The sequence below is a fragment of the Octopus bimaculoides genome, chromosome 7, assembly GCF_046866305.1.
Source record: "Octopus bimaculoides isolate indiv1 chromosome 7, ASM4686630v1, whole genome shotgun sequence".
Classification (NCBI taxonomy): domain Eukaryota; kingdom Metazoa; phylum Mollusca; class Cephalopoda; order Octopoda; family Octopodidae; genus Octopus; species Octopus bimaculoides.
This window is the reverse complement of record NC_142934.1, coordinates 25,506,365-25,521,732: the sequence shown is the minus strand read 5'-3', so window position 1 is coordinate 25,521,732 and position 15,368 is coordinate 25,506,365. Positions and strand designations below refer to the sequence as shown.

General features: G+C 37.0%; 1 protein-coding gene across 1 annotated transcript in view; it reads left to right on the top strand.

Annotated features, from left to right (window-relative positions):
* Window positions 1–4,190, top strand: part of LOC128248348 (uncharacterized) — a 143,115-nt gene extending 138,925 nt beyond the window's left edge. Inside the window, exon 2 of the mRNA XM_089355039.1 lies at window positions 1,921–4,190. Within this exon, the coding sequence (XP_089211165.1) occupies window positions 1,921–2,071 (151 nt within the window). The 3' untranslated portion in view covers window positions 2,072–4,190. The remainder of the gene's footprint in view (window positions 1–1,920) is intronic.
* The last annotated feature ends 11,178 nt before the right edge of the window (window positions 4,191–15,368 follow it).

Below are 15,368 nucleotides of genomic sequence, written 5' to 3'. Positions count from 1 at the left end.
ATTCAAGCCATCAATGGAACTGTAAAGATATGTAAAACTTTCCAAAAATTTAGCACATAAATACATATGCATGCATCTAGACATAAAAACGCATCTATAAAACAAACATACAAATCTGCGCATACACTAACACCAAATACTGCACACACACATATGCACAAGTACCTAGATGATGTTGATAAAAGTTCCAATGAAGGAGCCTTGAATCTATGTTAGAGTCCGGCTCTTTCTCTATGGACAAGAAATACAGAAATGAAACTGATTGATAACATACATACATACATACATACATACATACATACATACATACATACATACATACATACATAAAGGCGTGTGGCAGAGTGGTTTGGGCATTCGACTCACGATCGTAAGATTGTGAGTTCAATTCCTGGCGGCGTGTTGTGTCCTTGTGTAAGACACTTTATTTCACGTTGCTCCAGTCCACTCAGCTAGCAAAAATGAGTTGTACCTGTATTTCAAAGGGCCAGCCTCGTCACACTTTGTGTCACGCTGAATCTCCCTGAGAACTGCGTTAAGGGTACTCAGCCACTTGCACGTTAATTTCTTGAGCAAGCTGTTCCATTGATCATATCAGCCGGGACTTTCGTCGTCGTAACCGACGGAGTGCGCCTACATACGTACATACATACATACATACATACATACATACATACGCTATAACTCTTCGAAACGCCCTAACTCTTCGAAACGCTTGGTTTTAGAATGGTGGCAGCTGATGAAGGAAATGTTCTATGTGGCCTGTGTGTTTTCTGTGCTCTGTTTATGTTCTGTGTCTCATTTTGTCCACGTCTTTTTGCAACGTCCTGTACCTAGATATGCATCTATATATACATGTAGATGTAGGTATGTACATACATGTACGTATATATGCATATACTCATATATTATTTGTATTATATATATATATATATATATATATATATGTACATACATGTACGTATATATGCATATACTCATATTATTTGTATTATATATATATATATATATATATATATATATATATATATATATATATATATATATATATATATATATACAAATAATATATGAGTATATGCATATATACGTACATGTATGTACATACCTACATCTACATGTATATATAGATGCATATATATATATATATATATATATATATATATATATATATATATATATATATACAGTGTGGGCCAAAAGTCGCGCTCAAAATAAGTTCAATAGGCTCCAGAATTGTCAAAGACATGCTTCAGTTTTTTTATTAAAATTGAAAAAAAATCAATAAAATAATGATGAATGCACATGTACTTGTACACGATGGACACAAAATCAATAATAATAATTACGTGATATAATAAGATGGCAAATGTTTTGGTGCGTGACTTATGGCCCAGCCAGCATATAATGCACACACACACACACACACACACACATATATATATATATATATATATATGCATATATATATATATGCATTATATACATACACGCACACGCACGTGCGCGCACAAAACGTGAACTGCGTTGATAGTTACTATAATATGGTTCAGATTGCATACACCAGTCTAACCAGAGATATGAGTTACACCGCATCAAGAATAGGAGTAGAGTGTGGAACTACAAACACATCTGTCCTTTTGCCAATCTACCTGCCTACCTACCTACCTACCTACCTACCTACTTACATACATACACACATACATACATACATACATACATACATACATACATACATACATACATACATATCTATCTATTTATTTATCTCACTATCTATCCATCTATCTGTCTGTCTCTCTGTTCTTGTCTCGCAATTTATGTGTTTATCTAACCGTTCACCTATCTATTTTATCTGTGTCTCTATGTCTCTATGTCTCAGTGTCGCTGTCTTAACTAAATCTCTTGTGTCTATTTCAGCAACAATAGAATGACATGTGAACATAAGCGTACAACAATTGAGCAGCGAAAGGACATAACTCTGTCGGTAAACAATAAAACAAACGAGTACTTTAAGTCTTCAATCTCTCCAGTCATATCTGAAATGTCACCCAGTCAGTCAGTTAACTAACGGGCCCGCAGGAAGGTATGTAGGTAGATTTTGTGTACAAGGATATTATAGTTGGTATAAAGAGTAAGCTTACATAGGTATATGTGCGTATGAGCACGCGCATGTCTATATATGTATATGTATATATTTACATCATACATACGACTTACTCTGCGACGCACCCCCTTCATCAAATTTCGATTGGAGATCATCATATTTTTAACGTCTTTCAAAATTGTCTGTCCCTCCAGCAGTATTAATACTACCAGAGAATGTATGGGCTCTTTTGATCGACACTGTATCACACTTTCTCCCTACGTTATCCAAAAAACCACCACAGCAAATAGAGTGCAGATCTAATCACTCCTTCCATGCAGTTAGCACTTACTGCAGGTTTGTTCTATGATACCAGGTTTTATCCTGAAGAGCATTTAGATTTTCCTCTACAAACGGAACATTTCATAAAGTAATCATCAGTATAAATAAAATGCCACGCAAAAACAGCTAATCTAACAAACTAATTAATTGCCCAAATCATAGAACAATATAGACACATATAATAAATTCATCAAAAACCACAGTATTTGAATATGCAAAGCATACATAAAGTGTGATTCAGAGATTAAATGCATGCAAAATATATAGATATAGAATAAATGAATATATTATCAAATACATCTCAAAACAAACTACAAAATGTATTATGCCAAATTAAACATTAACACTAAATGATGTTTTACAAAAACACTAGAATTAACAACTTTTCTATCAATAACAAACCACAAACTTGTAAACATGCAAAAAAAACTTCTAATGATTAGAATGTGTATGCTTATATACATACATACATGCATAAATACATACATACATACATACATACATACATACATGAATACATACATACATACATACATACATACATACATACATACATACATACATACATACATGCATGTATATATACATATGATGATAGTAACATCGATAATCAAAGCAGTTTATCCCGGACCAATAACTGGATTACTGCCTCCCACTTTAAAGGATATGTGTTTGCAATCCAGGAACAGGAAATATCAACCAAGAACCTGACACACAAAAGCGATAAAGATGCAGGAAAAGCGGTAAAATGTGACAACCGATGCAGACTTAGCGGAGTTCACACTGAAGATATCATCCACGTCATAAGCAGTTGTCCAAAAATGTCATCAAGTTATTATCTACCGATAAGACATGATGTTGTAACTAGGACACTCTATAATGAAATCTGTCGGAAGGATAATCCCGAGGACAAAGAAATAAGAACCCACAATATGGCAGAAGCCATAGCCACTCATAATGAAAAGGAATACTGGTGGAATGTCCTAGTGTAGACCTCAATAAAATGTAAGCACAACAGACCTGATATAATGATTTAGGATAGAGAAGAGAAACTGCACAACCTTGCTTCCAAGCAAATGGTCGATCAAAACTAAATTATAAAGAGAAAAAGGAAACATACATACATACACACATACATAAATACACACTCAGACATACATACATACATACATACATACATACATACATACATACATACATCAAAGAGAACGAACACAAGAAACTGACACTGATTCTCCAAATCCAATCTGTTAGTGGCATAGTGAAGATTTGTAAGACATTGAACAAAAAAAGTGTCAACCTGAGATTCTTATGTGAATAAAAGCGCACACTTCGGTTTATGTATCGACAGTTCAACCAACACACGAATTCAACTACAACACTGGGAACTCTCCTAACTCAAAAAATCTTGTCGCTTTGTTAGCGACCGGCTTGAACTCTCTCAAGAAGAACTTAAATAAAACTCAAAGAAAAACCATACATACATACATATATACATACATATATGATTCGCTTTCTGGAAATACAATCGACTAGCGGTAAACAGAAAATATGTAAAACATTCCAGGGATACTTCATTTGAGATTCCAGGGCGGACATATGCAGATAGAATACACATATATGCACACACATACCCAATAATGAAGCACGCACACTTATGTACAGATACAACATACAGACCTATTACATGAGTACAAGCTTATTTGCATTCGGGTTGTGAGTGCATGCATATTACGTACACGCATAAATGTTTTTCTTTTGTTTGTTTGTGTTTTTCATCTTTCAGTCAGTACCCATGATTCACTACTGAAACTCCGAGATGGGTAGGATGGAGGAAGGAAAATATCCTCAAATCAGAAACTTAGCCCGAAAAATTGTAACAAAGTGGTTTCCTCTAAAGGTACCCAATGTGTCGGATGGTGAGATTAAAATAGGTGACGGGTTAAGTAGGCCATACCAAGATTTGAACTCAGAATGCAAAGAGCTAAAACAAATATTGCAAGCTATGCAGTCGGAAGTTCTCAAAGTTCCACCAATCCACCGCCTTGGACAAGTACTTCTTTTTATCGATTCCGAAAGGGTGTAAGGTAAAGTTGACGTCCGTGGTATTAGAACCAAGTGTACAGAGAGTCTGAACAAATACCACGAAGCATTCTATCCGATGCAGTAACGACTCTGCTAATATTTTTTTATATGGTTAATACCACGAAGCATTCTATCCGATGCAGTAACGACTCTGCTAATATTTTTTTATATGGTTAAATGTATATAACCGTATGTATGTATGCATGTGTGTGTGTGTGTATGTGTGTGTGTGTGTGTGTGTGTGTGCACGTGTAGTAGAAAATAGTATAAACAAATAAACAACTAGTATCAGGTCAGATTATGACATTTATATATTTAAACATTGTCACAACATGAAGCTAGAATTGAATTGTTACAAGAGTTTAAATCACAAGTGCTCGATAAAAGATTAGTTGAAGAATGTTCATAAAGGTTATGGTATATACTGGTATTTTCCCTGAACAGCTATACGCTAAGTCCGAATTATGGGTATTAGGTGAAACTGGTTATAGTAAGCAAAAAATGCAAAGCTGGATAAGAAGAAAGGAAGAAAGATAAAGGTTTGCAAACAGTTCCTTACAGCTGTTTCATAAGAAGACGCGGTAATAGTGCATCTCCCTGAATGCGATCGACTGCCAACATTCTCGCACAGAGTTTTCCTCCGGTGATGGAACTGATGAAATCTGCATATCTATTCTTGAGGCAGTTGTAAGAAACTATCTGCACACCTTCTGCCTTCCTCCTTTCTTCTCACTCAGCTTTGGATTTTTTACCTATTATAACCAGGTTTTTCTCATACCAATTATTCGGACTTACCGTATTGCTGTTCCAGAAGATAATGCCATTATAAATATTATTCAACTACTCTTTTATCGCCTTCTTCTATCCTAAATTCCTGTAACATTCAATTCTACCCTCATGTTGTTGTGTCAATGTTTAAATGTACGCCATAATCTCACCTGATACAAGTTGTATACATGTCTATACTTTTATTCTATCATACACTTACCTGCTCTATTGAAATACGACCTATTTTAGGCAACAATAACATTTCTGCTTGTTTAGTTGCAGTTCAAGCTGGAGTTTAGGCAGCAAGTCAACCTGAACCCTAATTAAATGCACCTATCATGTCATCAAACATAGTATTATCTGAATTCGATGCATGTGCGTGTTATGTGCATGCCATGTGTGTGTCTGCTTGTATGTGTGTGTGTGTGTTTGTGTGTGTGTGTGTGTGTGTGTGTGTGTGTGTGTGTGTGTGTGTGTGTGTGTGTGTGTGTGTGTGTGTGTGTGTGTTTATTGTCTTCTAGCAACATAGCCTGATTATACGACTTTCATCTTACCAGAGTAGACTTTGCTGAAGAAACAAAAGTCGTAGTATCTGGCCATATCATGTGTTGTTCATCCGTCAGAACGACGAGGACCATCTGATCATTCTAGAGGGGGGTGGGGAGGTCATCATCGGTGAGTGCGGAGATGGCTGATAAGCGCAATCCGCGCTTGGAAAGATCTGCTGCAGTTGGGCCAGGGAATGGTAGCAGGTGCCGGGGGCTTCAGAGCATTGTTCTTTCTGTCCTGCCTGCGCTTCTCTGCAGCAGCTTTCCTGTCACTTTCATATTGGCGGGGCACCGTTGTGAACAGCGGCCCGCCACTTGGTCCTATCTAAAGTTGTCTGCTCCCATGATGACGGGTCAATGTTGAAGGCCTTTGGTGATACCTTTAGGCTGTCTTTAAACCGTTTCCTCTGGCCGCCATGGGAGCGCTTGCCATGCTGGAGCTCACCAAACAGAAGCTTCTTGGGTATTCTGTAGTCTGGCATGACCAGCCCAGTGAAGCTGAGTTTTCATCAGGATGGTATAAATGCTTAGGAGCCCGGCACGAGGGAGGACTTCTGTGCCTGGTATCCTTTCCTGCCAGCTTATGCCAAGTAGTTGACTCAGTCTGGTGGTGTGGAAGTGATTTAGGTTTTTGGTGTGGCGTTGGTAGACGGTCCACGACTCACATCCATAGAGTAGGGTAGTGAGTACGACAGCTTTGTAGACCTTGATCTTTGTCATGGAGGTGATGCCTCTTCTGTCCCATACATCCTTGTGGAGTCTGCCGAAGGCAGCACTCGCTTTGGCGAGTTTGGTGTTGATCTCATCGTCGATGACTACATTGCGGGAAAGGCCATATCATAAAAGCAAATAAACAGCAAGTATTCTTGTGCTACATTTATGTCCTTCTTAGTATGGATTACTATAATCATCTGATCGAAATCCATCTATTTATATATTCATGTATGTGTATGTATGCATGAGTACATGTACATACATACACACTCACACACATATGTGCATACCTACATATCGGTACGTAGATAGAAAGACAGACAGGCATACAGACAGACAGACAGGCAGACAGACAGACAGACAGACAGACAGAAAGACAGATAGATAGATAGATAGATAGATAAATAGATAGATAGATGTGTATAATTTTAATTGTGTATTAAGCTAGATGCTTTTGGCCAACCACGTGAGACAAATATAAACAAATGCCTGCTTTATGCACACACGCACACACACGCACACAGACACACACACACACACATACTACAACTTTATATGTATGCACCTATATATGAGTTCACCGATGTGCATATTTAACGCACATGTAAACGCACCCATTTGTACGTGTACACATGCAAAAACGTGTCCTAGTTTCATATTTATACGTCTGTGTGTGTGTGTGTGTGTTGTGTGTGTGTGTGTGTGTATGTGTGTGTGTGTGTGTGTGTGTGTGTGTGTGCGTGTATGCCTATATACGTACGTATACCCTTTAACTTAAACATCTTGAGTTTTACATGTGCATAAATATACACCTCTTTGTGTAATCACACACCAACATAACTTCATTTTTAAGCACACATATGCATATACAGTATGCGCTCTCTCTTTCTCTCTCTCTCACACACACACGAACGCACACACACACACACACATGCACACATACTGAATGAGAGAGAGAGAGAGGGAGAGACAGACAGAGACAGATACAGACATAAAGATAGAGAAAGAGCGAAACACGAACTATTTACCTGACATATATTCACACACATACGTACACTCCCACATATGGATACACCTACTCACACGAACAGACAGACAATCATCAACGTTATGTGTTACAATGAATGATGACATTGTTATGATATAGAAACGACTCATTGTTCAACAGAACAGCGTGAAAAAGCCAGACGTTGACATGTTTAAAAGCAAAGTTATTTGAATTATATACACCTGTCACCCGATCCACTTATGAGCTGTTCCTCTGCCTACTTAAATCATTTTAGCGTGAAAGTAACTTCTCACTGATCTGAGTCGACGAAGTTGCTTTGATATTTCAATACTGATTTCTTGAGGAAGCGATTGGTCGGCAGACTCACTAGAACGTTGCACAAATTATTTTTTACAGTATAAGCTTTGATTTTTTTTTTTTTTTTACGGGTTAAACGAGTTCAAATCTCGCAGGGGCCAGCTTCGTCTTTCATATTTCCGGAGCCGATAACATGAAGAGCCTGTCAAGCCCTGGGATTGATTCTAATTTACTAGCCTCCTACTCAAAATTTCTGGTCTTGTGCCGTTATGAAAATTTTATTATGATTTCATATCTTACAGGAAAAAGGGAAAATCGTTTCTCTGTGTGATGTTGCAGTTGTTTGTTAGTTCTTCGTAAGTGTCCTGATCGATCAGAAGCATTCCAGCCGTAACCATCTCATCTTATTTTTCATATTTAGTGTATCTAGAACTACATTGTCTAATGCGATCTTTATTTTTAAAAGTATTAAGATATTAGGACGTGATATGATGTAAATTTTTGTATCCGATCTGGTAGGTCGGATGATCATGTGGCAGTTTCTTATTGGATCGCAATATTTATTTTTTACTGAGAGTTCATCTAAACAAATCTCAATATATTACTGGTTGTCATATTTTATTGACATTGGTTGGGCGAAGGTCAGATAAAAGATACTTTAAAATGACGTCAGATTTGAAGCGAATTAACGTAAAGGAGCGTAACTAAGCTCAAAATATTTAGACCAGTTAAGGCCCGTAACCAAGCAGCTCAAAGTGTTTAAACCGGTTGAGAGCCGTGGCTAAACAGCTCAAAGTATTTAGTCCGCTTAAGGACCATAGCTCAAAAGTTCAAAGCATCTTGTCTAGTTAAGGGTCGTACAAAAACAACACAGTTCATTTAGACCTGCTACAGGCCTTAGCTTAACAGCTCAAAGCATTTAGCTCGGTTAAGCGCCGTAGTTAAACAAAGCATTTTTGCAAGTTAAGAAGCGTAGCTTAGCAGCTTAAACTATTTAGACCGGTTAAACATCGTAGCTGAACAATGAATTGTTTCAGCATAGAAACTTCATAGAATAGACTCTATGGGAGAAAGTTCTGCGGCAATGGGAAGTAGTGGGAACATACAGGTTTCACCAGTTGGAAGTATGTAATTTCAAACATGCACTTGCGCTTGAAACGTTACTCTTTTACTCTTTACTCTTTTACTTGTTTCAGTCATTTGACTGCGGCCATGCTAGAGCACCGCCTTTTAGTCGAGAAAATCGACCCCAGGACTTATTCTTTGTAAGCCTAGTACTTATTCTATCGATCTCTTTTGCCGAACCGCTAAGTTACGGGGACGTTTTAACACACCACCATCGGTTGTCAAGCGACGTTGGGGGGACAAACACAGACACACAAACATACACACAAACATACTTATATATATATATATATATATATATATATATATATATATATATATATATATATATATATATATATATATATACATATATACGACAGGCTTCTTTCAGTTTCCGTCTACCAAATCCACTCACAGGGCTTTGGTCGGCCCGAGGCTATAGTAGAAGACACTTGCCCAAGGTGCCACGCAGTGAGAATGAACCTGGAACCATGTGGTTGGTAAGCAAGTTACTTTCCACACAGCCACTCCTGTGGTCACTTCTTTTTGAAAGTATGGTGATAGAGAAATTCAGCAGCACCTCGAGTGACTCGGCAGACTTCTCCACTGCTTACCTATTCATCAGTTAGAACCTAGAAAAGGTGAACTAAACAAAGCTTCCTTAATTTTGAAACTGGCCAGCAGTTCCGTGGTAGACGATTGTAACATCCAGGAAATTTACGACATTCCAAGAAGCAGTCGCAGTTGGACACAAGTTGACTTCCACCATGTTTGTATGTATGAATATGAATGTATAAGTATATGTATGTACGTAGGTGTGTATATATGTTCATGTATGTATACATGCATGCATGAATATGTATGTGTTAGTAGCAAGTTTGTAAAGGGAAGCATTTTGTTTTAGTTCATTCTTTAAATCATTAGGTCTTTCACATTTTTATTGTCTCAGATAACGTGATCATTTGTAGTGTATAAATTTAGGCGTTGCATTCTCTCCCCAAAAACCCCAAGTTCAGCCAAGCTTTGCTCCAGGCAGATAGGTACCTATCCTATTGCTTCAATAGTAGAAAACTAAGGTATCACGCAGTGGGACTGAACCTAGAACCATGTAGTTCTTGCCACACAGCCACGCTTACACCTATATATGTATATATATATATATATGTGTGTGTGTGTGTGGAGAAAGAGAGAAAGGGGAGGGAGATGAGGGAAAGAGAGACAGTGTGTGTGTGTGTGTGTGTGTGTGTGTGTGTGTGTATTTTTTTTACCAAATTCCATTTCACAAAGTACTGGTCAGCAAAAGATAATGGTGGAAAAGACATGTTCAAGATAGCGCGTTTCGAAATTGAACCCGGAGCTATGTGTTGCGAAGCTACCTTTTCAATAAATACAATTATGTCTCAGTCATGTTTAGAGGAACACCAATGAATCTTCGAGACATATATTTGTTTTATTTTATTTAATTCTTTTTATGCAAAATTTGATTATACTCCAGTTTCTTTACACTAATGTTCGAAAATTTTGTAAAGATTATACATTTGGTGAAACAGAATTCTAAACAGAATTTCATTTGATTATTTTATTTTATTGTCGTCACCCAAATTAGTTTTTACAGGAAATAAAAACCGGTTTATAGACTGGTTTTGACAAAGAATTACCTTTTTCTTTGCTATGTCTATCCTACGTAATTCTATTAAAAGCATCATCCATAATAACTGTCAGACAAGCACAATAGAAAATAAATACAAGAGAAATTTAACAGAAATAGTAAAATAAACGCAGTAACTAATTATTCATAGAGTCCTCCTACATAGACTACAAAAAAACGATATTGACTACTTTGGGGAATCACTACTTTAAATATTCTGATTTCAGGTATTGAATGTCAAAATATTTTTCATCAAAATATGACGATAATGATATCAGTGTTCCGGTTTGTCAAATTTATATTTCGTGTTTTGATCATTTATTTTATTTTATTTTATTTTATTTTATTTTATTTTATTTTTTTCATTTTGTCATGAGAAGTTGGTATCGTAGTTAAGAAGTTGAAAGCCGTCTTTAGCAACATATTCTGTGTTCTAATGTGTGTGTGTGTGTGTGTGTGTGTGTGTGTGTGTGTGGTGAAGGCGCATGGCTTAGTGGTTAAGGTGCTGCACTCACGATTGTGAGATCGTGGGTTCGATTCCCAGACCGGACGTTGTGTTGTGTTCTTGAGCAAAGTACTTCATTTCACGTTGCTCTGCGATCATTTCATCATCTGACATGTGGCACCCGTTGCACCTGTCCAGATAATGTCGATTTGGTGAAGGCAGTGAGCTTATGTGTACACAAACATTTGCTCACCATAAACAAATCCTCTGTGTAGTTGTTCGGTAAGAAATTGTCGAACCCTCATACGTCGTCCAACGACGGGAAAGTCCATCATATATATATATATGTTTATAAACAGAAATTTGACTGCTTATGAGTTAGCAGTTTTACTTTATGTTTGAAGACTTCTTCTACAGTCCCTAGAAATTCTTCGTTCAGTGATTCGGTACGCGTGGAGACATCTATGGACATCAATGATTAACTGATTAGGTCATAAGACTGAAATGCTTAAAGGTGTCGCCAGTAACTTGATAAAATAATTAAAATATTAGTAATTGACTACTATTTAAAGGGAAATTTGACAAGACAGTCAGTCGGCCGCTGACACTCGTTGACGCTGCATCGAAGAGGCCAGGGAACAGAAGAAAGAAGACATGCACTCAACACCAGAGCTGAAGACACCTCCGAAAGGAGGGGCCCCGCCACGTCAAAACGGTAGAGGAGTAGGGGCCGAAACCGGACGTGGTTCCTCCTGATGATGTTTTGAGCTAACTGGATCCTATAAAGGAGCTGTTGTGGTTGAAATTCATTCCTTCTTCACTCCGAAATTATTTCTAGTAAGCGGAATGTGACTTCAGCAATGCATTGTGGAGTATAGAGATGAGATCAAGATGAGTCTAGCAAGCTACTTTTATCATCCGCTGCATCCGTCTCCATCCCCAATCGTCTTGCCCTGGTCTTGCCACTGGATTAAAGATGGACACTGACAACAGAGTGGGATTAACGATGCGTAATTCTTCTTCACTTTAAAAGTCACCACAACTCATTAGTCATACTTCACTCTGGATGACCAGATGATCCTTGTCGACCCGTCTGCAAATTTATTGAAGTTTTTTGTCCTTTTTGGCTGTGCATTACATGCATGTTATTGTAAAATCGTTATATGGTCTACATCTCCCGGTGACCTACTTGATGCCGAACGCAGTTGTATGTTCTTTCATTGTCTAAGCGTAACCGGGGAGTTTTGTTGCCTTCTTTATATTTCTGAAAGAAGTTTAATTTTAAAAAAAACCAACAATTCGCTGGAAAAATCTTTATGACTATTATACCAACGATAATCGACACACCTATCTACACATATTTTAAGAAAATAGAGGTATTTAAATCCAAGCTTTTATGGGTTTAAATGAAAAACAAATAGCTTAGCGCTGATATTAAACACATTAAGAAATTAAAAGAAAACACTTCAACTTGTCTAATAAAAGCAGTAGAAGACTCTCTAAACTGGCATCGAATAATGAAATCCTCAATAATGCAGATCCCTACAGCAATAAGACACGAATAGCTTACACATTCAAAGACAATATACCGCAGACTCCGGGCAAGATACTGCAACATGGAATAATTAATTTTTCTGTTTTCCTTAAATGGATGAAAGTTTCATATATATATATATATATCCCCGTTAAATACTGAAAAAAAATTCAATAGAAATAAGGTAATAAGTTTGCTTCCCAGCCTCATGAATTCGGTTTCAATCCCATTGCGTGACACTTGTATTTTGCTGTAGACTCGGAATGACACAAAGTTTCGTGAGTGGATTTGATAAACAGAAACTGAGAGAAGCTTGGTACATATATAAAAACACGCACACACATATATATATATATATAATATATATATATATATAGAGAGAGAGAGAGAGAGGGGGAGAGAGAGAGAGGGGGAGAGAGAGAGAGGTGGAGAGAGATAAAAATATAGATATGTTTGTGTGTCGTTGTGTTTTTCCCCCGCCACCACTTTACAATTGGTGTTGGTTTGTTTATGCACCCGTATAAACAAACAAAAGAGACCAATAGAATAAGTACCAGGCTTTAAAAAAACATAGGGGTCGATTCGTTCAACTAAAACCCTTCAAGGCGATGCCCTGGCATGGCTGCAGTCCAATGACTGAAACAAGTAAAAAAACAAAAGATAAAGAACGGTCTCCATCCTCATCCTCGTCCGGCTTTTGTATACACCACTCATCTTCCTCTTCTCACCTTTGCTGCGCTTCAACTTCCAGTCCTCCGTAAGCCCTTGCTTGATGATGTTGATTTAAAGAATTTCAAATTGAATACCAATCAACCAGCTAATTAAATCGAAGCTAACACACTTAATATGGTGAGAGAAAAAAAAAGTTGATTAAAATTCTATTTCTTCCATTTTATTTTGATTTCCCACTCTTTCAGCTTTCTTTCTTCCATTGTTCTTTTTATTTATCTCTTTACTTATTTATTTACTTCCTCTCTCTTTTTTTTACCTCATTCTTTTACTTTCAATCATCATTGTTACTTCTTTTTCGTTCAGTGTTTGCTTCATTCGTTGCACCTTTCTTTTTACAATGCATTCTTTTAATAGTTATACTTTTTTTATGTCTGTTCCCCCCACCACCACCAATTTTTCTTCTCTCTCTCTCACTCTCTCTCTCTCTCTCTCTCTCTCTCTCTCTCTCTCTCTCTCTCTCTCTCTCTCTCTCTCTGTCTTACCTTTCTTTTTACTTGTTTTCCTTTTCTTGCTTCACTTTCTTTTTGCGTGTTTTCTTTTTCAAATGTCATTCTTCTATTACATCTTTCAAATAACACCTTCCCTTCACAACATAAAGACGCTTGGCGCCATCTTAACACATATAGCACACTAATAACGTTTCTTAATTTTACAACATGGTGTACTACCCACAATGTCAATCAAACTGCAGCGATGAATGACAGTTTAGCAGAGTGTCTGTTTAATAAAAGAAAGGAGCTTATTCCGTTTCCCATGCTGAAATAAAAAAATAAATGCTATCTCTGTAAACTATCATATTGAATAGGATTATGTCCACATTCAAAATTGGGCAAAGGTTTAAGCTGGAACATATATTCACTTATACTTGTATTGGTCTCAATCACTCTTCTGTGGCCATGAATCGATACCATCAGTGAATGACGTCAGATATGTACACAAATAAGGAAACTCAGATTTGCCTTCATTACATAGCTTCATAGATGTAATACAATGATTACAAGCCTTTTCTATATCCAGCACCCGAGAAATGCTTGATTAGTTTTCACACACCTACTAAAGGAATATCACAAATAACTAATTTGATATTTAATTTAATTAAACCTTTACCTGTCCAAAGTATTTTTATAAATTTGTCCTGAACATCCATACTTGTTTTCAGACTTGTTAAGCCTTATTTCAAATGTTGTGAGTAATATATATTTTTCTTTACATAAGTTCCAAGTTATTCTGGTGGTTGAAAACAATATGCTTTAAAAATGACACATGAACGTCAAGAAAACATTTACGTTTTATCAAATGTGATACACAGGACGGGAGAAGGATTAAATCACATATAGTACTGAGGAGATGGAATTGTTGCGCACCATTTGAACTCCACGGAGTGTTCTCCTCCTCAATTTTCTGTCTTTTATTTACTCAATTCATGTGGTTTCCCATTCACCAGTTTTCTTTTTAACAACGAATTCTTCCTCTAGGCACGTTCTCTCTCCTATTTCAACAACCTTTTATTTTCCCCTCTAATTCCTTCCATCTCTCTTCCTTCAATCTACGATCCCACCCATGCATACAGATGCACTCAGACTTGCATTACTCGACTCTTCTATCTGCACACTCCCATACACATACTGTTGTGTCCACATTCGCTGACTAATGTATTCACCGATTCTGTGTCTATTTCCTTGTCTTTTTCTTTTTTAAGCATTATCGACATTTCTACCCAGCAATCTTCGCCCTCTTCTATTCAGAAACCACATACCCATCTACCCACTTCCTTCGGTTGTTATAACCATGATTCTCTGACAGCAACACGCAGGTTGTTTCTCTTACTTTCTTATTACCTCCCTTTTCTAACTCGATAAAGAGACTATGCTCGAAATGTTAATATTTTCTCTTCTTCCACAAGGCGTAATATATTTACTTCACATTTATCGTTACTTAAACTTATTAGATTCGATTATTTGTTGATGATTCAAACCCACAACATATTCCTTAGATTCTGGATTTCATACTACATATACATGCTCTCTGTCGGTTACAACGATGAGTGTTCCAG